Below are 6,000 nucleotides of genomic sequence, written 5' to 3'. Positions count from 1 at the left end.
TCATTGTACCTTGGTACACGTGACAATAAACTAAACTAAACCTGTCCAAATGTCTGTTAAACGTTGTTATTTAGTTTAGTTTCATTTATTGTCAAGGTACAGTGAAATGCTTTTTTGTTGCGTGCTAACCAGTCAGTGGAAAGACTGTATAGGGAGGTTGCACGCAGTTGAGGTCACGACCCGTAACCCGTACTGTTGCCATACAACGCCAACTGGAGTACACACGGTGAACTGCAGGTAAGCATTTATTATGGCTGTCAGCACAGCGGGCCCTTCTTCTAGCCCAGCATCCGGACTGGTTGCATACCCGCGGACCTCAGGCCGTCTATCCCCATGGCCAGGTGTGGGAGGAGGAAGGGGTAGGGCGGAGGTTGGGGGGGAGAAGAAAGAGGTCGGGGTGCCGATGCAGTGCGGTCAGTGACTCTGGGTGGGCGGAGGGAGCAGACCATCCCCAACTCTGCTGCAGCTGAAGTTGCCTGGAGCCGCGGCCTCACCTCACCCGGCCCCGCTCCATCCCGGCCCCGCTCGGCCCCCTGTGTGGGCGCTGCCGACCCACAGGTCAGTGACAGTGCGGCCCACAGAGGGAGACGAGGCGGAGGGTAGCCGTGGCCGGACAGCGCTGATCCGGGGGGGAGAGTGGGGGCTGTCCCGAGGGATGTGCTCCTTCGGCTGCCTACATCTTGGTGCTCGGGTTCAGAGCAAACCTTCCCGCTTTCAATGACAGCACCCACAAATATTTATAACACACAAAATGATAATTTTAGCATTTTCTAACAGGTAAGAAGGTACGCGTTCCGTGTGTTAAGTGTGTGCCGGAAGCTGCCATGTCCTCCACATGGATTGAGTGTCACGCCCTTTAACCCGATGACCTTACGTGCAAGCCCCCTATATGATCTCAATTGAGCCGTCCACAGAGTACAGATACATGATAAAGGGAATAAGGTTCAGTGCAAGGTAAAGTCCAGTAAATATCGATTAATGATAGTACAAGGGTGAGGTAGATGCGAGGTCAGGACCTCTCTCTACATGTCGGTAGGATGGTTCAGTTACCTGATAACATCTGGGAAGTATGTAGGAAAACTGCAGATGCTGGTTCACACCGAAGATAGACCTTCCTCGTCCATAGTAACATATGAGGCATAATAGTAGCTGCATCATTTATCTGACAAAGGGTCTCGACCCGAAACGTCCCCATTCCTTCTCTCCAGAGATGCTGCCTGACCCGCTGAGTTACTCCAGCATTTTGTGTCTACCTTTCATTTATTCACCACTTGCCTCTTACTCAGCCGCTGCGTTTAGTCCATCACTCTGTGTTTCGAACAAGGGGACTACAATCCCCGGGCGGCATTGCGGCCAAGACGCGCGTGGATGGGTTTACGGTTGGGACACCCGGCGCCTGCGCTGTGGGGGCCGGGGAGGGAGTGGGGGCGGGGGGAGAGCGGGTGACGTCAGCGGGGAGCTGGCGGCGGGCAGAAGTTTGACAGGAGCTCGAGCTATCGCGCCGTCGAGCGGCCGGCCGTCGGATCTCCTCAGCGAACCGACGACTTCGTTTACCTCCCCCCCCCTCTTGTTAAACTCAACACCCTTTCCTCAGACAACACCTTTCGGTGGCTATTGTTTTGTTTTTTTCGGTTTAATTTTGCGAGAGGTTTAAGAAAAGAACTATGTCTCGCAAACCCGAGGATATCAACAGGCTCACGGAGAGCACGTACAAGGTGAGGACCCCCAGCAAAAAAAACATGCTTTTAAACTAAAATATTTGTAATAAAATAGTTTTTGTTCGTTATCTGGTAAAGGCCGGCGGCGTTTTTGTTGTGGGGTGGTGGCACAGGTGAGTTGTTGCAGGTGAGGACTCACCTGAGGAAGGTGGGTGGGCTGCTTAATAAAATACAACCTTAAATAAACTTACTTTAACAATCATAATTAAGCTCGCCGTATGTGGATCTGTCTCGTTTCATAGAGCTGGGAATGTGATGAAACTGATGATAGGTATTAAAAGGGCTGGGTATCGCTTCTCACTCTGTGTACTACACCTACCTGTTTAGTCACCTTTTCGTGCTGGGTGTGTTTGCGGAGAGGCAACAAGTGGGGTTTATTATGTCGCAGTTATGACTTTTTTTTTCCCTCTCAAAGTTCGCCAAAGGCAGTCTTCTGAAGCTTCTCTTCCATAACAGAGGCAACTTTGTACTAAGTGTAAAAGCTGAAACTAAGGGTCTACGTTTGTATTATCCGCAACAATTTAATTTCCACATAAATGCCCCTCCCAACAAAAAAAACTTTTCAAAAGTCTGAAGAAGGGCCCTGGTTGCAAATGTCACCTATGTTCTCTATGACCTGCTGTGTTACTCCAGCACTTTGTGTCTTTTATATAAACCAGCATCTGCAGTTCCTTATGTCTCCATAAAGTTTTACAACTTTTAAAATGCCTAGTAGGATCTGTATTTGGTAACTCAGCCTGTTCCTTGGATATCTGAATTGGAAACACATGCATGGAGTTAAAGGATACTGCACAATATGCATCCTGATCTGCTGAGATACTCCTGCATTTTGTTTTACCCAAGTTAAAAGTGTGATTTGGATGTTAGAGTGTTTTTCACACCATGATGTCTCAAAGCACCTCACATCCAATGAAGTCCTTTTGTTGTCATGTCGCATACACAGCACGGTCCCATAATGTGATTATATTCTCTGTTATTAGTTAACAGTTATTCTGTTTTTGCTGTTGCTGGTTGAGTGTTAAATATTAACCAGATGCCAGGGGTAATTCCTATGCTCTTTCATAAATATTCTGCCAAGGCATCTCTTGAGAAAGTTTAGGGAGCTATGTTAAAAATCGTCTGAGAAAGTTTAGGGAGCTATGTTAAAATTTAATCGAGAAGATTATACTCCCTACAGAAGTTCATAACAATCTGGTCGGATCTCTTGATTCTTAGGTTGTTGAGGTGAACTTGAACCAGCATAAGTAGGCTGTGCAATTGGTTGGGATTGTCACCACATAATTGTCTATTTAAGGCAAAAAATATTTTTATTGCTTTAAAGCACACACCTTTGGTCTTGGCAAATTAGCTTAGTTGCTTTAGCTCCACCAAGGGAAGAACTACAGAGGAGCTGATTGATTCATCTAGTCATAGTGCAATGCAGCTTTGATATATGTTTGTGTGAACATTTAAACATTTCCAAGTCACTGTTCTAGTTTGAACCATAAACGGGTTATATATTTATAGACATTATCTCTCCAAGGACATGGAGATCTGCCTATTCCATTATTTTGTATAGTGGGGTGAAGTTTTGCAATTGACTGAATTGATGTCAGCATCCTGCTTTGTAAATAGTGCTCTGCAGCATATTGACACAACATACTAGAATTGTCCAGTATATCAAAAGGGCATTGTGGGAAGCTAAACTTAAAAAATCATTTATGATGTATAGTCCTGGTACCAGTTAGTGCATGCCAAATTGAGGCATGTGGGAGAATTAATGGAAAAAACAATGACTGCGGTTGAAGATTAATGTTATGATTAACAATGCAGACACTTTGCTGAGTTTTCATAGCAATGGTTTATTTCATATTAAATTAATGACTGTGGAAGATATGATATAAATGGCTGTAGTGGGGTCCCAACAATTCCCCCCTCCCCACCAATCCCCCCCCCCCCCCCAATTCCCCCCCCCCCCAATTCCCCCCCCCCCCCCCCCAATTCCCCCCCCCCACCATTCCCCCCCCCACCCCCCCCCCCACCAATTCCCCCCCCCCACCAATTCCCCCCCCCCCACCAATTCCCCCCCCCACCAATTTCCCCCCCCCCCAATTCCCCCCCCACCAATTCCCCCCCCCCCCCCCCCCCCCCCCCCCACCAATCCCCCCCCCCCCACCAATCCCCCCCCCAATTCCCCCCCCCCCAATTCCCCCTCCACCAATCCCCCCCCCCCCCCCCCCCAATTCCCCCCCCACCAATCCCTCCCCCCCCCCCCCCCACCAATTCCCCCCCCCACCACCATTCCCCCCCCACCAATTCCCCCCCCCCCCCCCCAATTCCCCCCCCCACCAATTCCCCCCCCCCCCCCACCAATTCCCCCCCCCCACCAATTCCCCCCCCCACCAATTCCCCCCCCCCCCACCAATTCCCCCCCCCACCAATCCCCCCCCCCACCAATCCCCCCCCCCCCACCAATCCCCCCCCCCACCATCCCCCCCCCCACCAATCCCCCCCCCCACCATCCCCCCCCCCCACCAATCCCCCCCCCCCCAATCCCCCCCCCCACCAATCCCCCCCCCACCATCCCCCCCCCCCCAATCCCCCCCCCCACCATCCCCCCCCCCCCCCCCCCCCCCCCCCCCCCCCCCCCCCCCCCCCCCCCCACCCCCCCCCCCCCCCCCCCACCCCCCCCCCCCCCCCCCCACCCCCCCCCCCCCCCCCCCCCCCCCCCCCCCCCCTCCCCCCCCCCCCACCCCCCCCCCCACCAACCCCCCCCCCCCCCCCCCCTCCCCCCCCCCCCCCCCCCCCCCCACCATTCCCCCCCCCCCCCCCCACCCCCCCCCCCCCCCCCCACCTCCCCCCCCCCCCCCCCCCCCCCCCCCCCCAACCCCCCCCCCCACCCCCCCCCCCCCACCAATCCCCCCCCCCACCATCCCCCCCCCCACCAATCCCCCCCCCCACCAATTCCCCCCCCCCCACCAATCCCCCCCCCCACCAATTCCCCCCCCCCACCCCCCCCCCCACCAATTCCCCCCCCCCCCACCAATTCCCCCCCCCCAATCCCCCCCCCACCAATTCCCCCCCCCACCAATTCCCCCCCCCACCAATCCCCCCCCCCCATTTCCATCCCCCCCCACCCCCCCCCCCCCACCAATCCCCCCCCCACCCCCCCCCCCCCCCAATCCCCCCCCCACCAATCCCCCCCCCCACCAATCCCCCCCCCACCAATCCCCCCCCCCAATCCCTCCCCCCCCACCAATCCCCCCCCCACCATCCCCCCCCCACCAATCCCCCCCCCCCACCCCCCACCAATCCCCCCCCCCAATCCCCCCCCCCCCCCCCCCAATCCCCCCCCCCACCAATCCCCCCCCCCACCAATCCCCCCCCCCCCCATCCCCCCCCCACCAGCCCCCCCCCCCCCCAATCCCCCCCCCCCCCCCCCCCAGTCCCCCCCCCCCACCAGTTTCCCCCCCCCCCCAGTTTCCCCCCCCCACCCCCCCCCCCCCCCCCCCCCCCCCCCCCCCCCCCCCCCCCCCCCCCCCCCCCCCCCCCCCCCCCCCCCCCCCCCCCCCCCCCCCCCCCCCCCCTCCCCCCCCCCCACCACCCCACCCCCCCCCCCCCCCCCCCCCCCCCACCCCCCCCCCCCCCCCCCACCCCCCCCCCCCCCCCCCCCCCGCCCCCCCCCCCCCACCCCCCCCCACCCCCCCCCCCACCATTTTCCCCCCCCCACCCCAGTTTCCCCCCCCACCATTTCCCCCCCCCCCCACCAGTTTCCCCCCCCCCACCAGTTTCCCCCCCCCCACCCCCCCCCCCCCCCCCCCCCCCCCCCCCCCCCCCCACCATTTTCCCCCCCCACCAGTTTTTCCCCCCCCCCACCCCCCCCCCCAGTTTCCCCCCCCCCCCACCAGTTTCCCCCCCCCCACCATTTCCCCCCCCCCCCCCCCCACCCCCCCCCCCACCAGTTTCCCCCCCCCCCCACCAGTTTCCCCCCCCCCCCACCAGTTTTCCCCCCCCCCCACCCCATTTTCCCCCCCCCCACCAGTTTCCCCCCCCCCACCAGTTCCAGTTTTTCCCCCCCCACCAGTTTCCCCCCCCCCCCAGTTTTCCCCCCCCCCCCACCATTTCCCCCCCCCCCACCAGTTTCCCCCCCCCCCCACCAGTTTCCCCCCCCCCCACCCCCCCCCCCCCCACCAGTTTCTCCCCCCCCCCCCCCCCACCAGTTTCTCCCCCCCCCCCAGTTTCTAATTCCCCCACCCCCCCCCCCCCAATTCCCCCCCCCCCCCCCCCCCCCCCCGATTTCCCC

At 59.2% G+C, this 6,000-nt stretch overlaps 1 protein-coding gene across 3 annotated transcripts in view; it reads left to right on the top strand.

Annotated features, from left to right (window-relative positions):
- The first annotated feature begins 1,451 nt into the window (after nt 1–1,451).
- baiap2l1a (BAR/IMD domain containing adaptor protein 2 like 1a) overlaps nt 1,452–6,000 on the top strand; it is a 95,177-nt gene continuing 90,628 nt past the window's right edge. For all 3 annotated transcript variants that reach the window (XM_055651619.1, XM_055651618.1, XM_055651620.1), the window contains exon 1: nt 1,452–1,715. In XM_055651619.1, coding sequence (XP_055507594.1) covers nt 1,665–1,715 — 51 coding nt within the window. In that variant the 5' untranslated portion in view covers nt 1,452–1,664. The remainder of the gene's footprint in view (nt 1,716–6,000) is intronic.

Source organism: Leucoraja erinacea, chromosome 20 (genome assembly GCF_028641065.1).
Source record: "Leucoraja erinacea ecotype New England chromosome 20, Leri_hhj_1, whole genome shotgun sequence".
NCBI classification, from domain to species: domain Eukaryota; kingdom Metazoa; phylum Chordata; class Chondrichthyes; order Rajiformes; family Rajidae; genus Leucoraja; species Leucoraja erinaceus.
The sequence above is the reverse complement of the archived record's forward strand: the minus strand, read 5'-3'. Positions and strand labels throughout refer to the sequence as shown.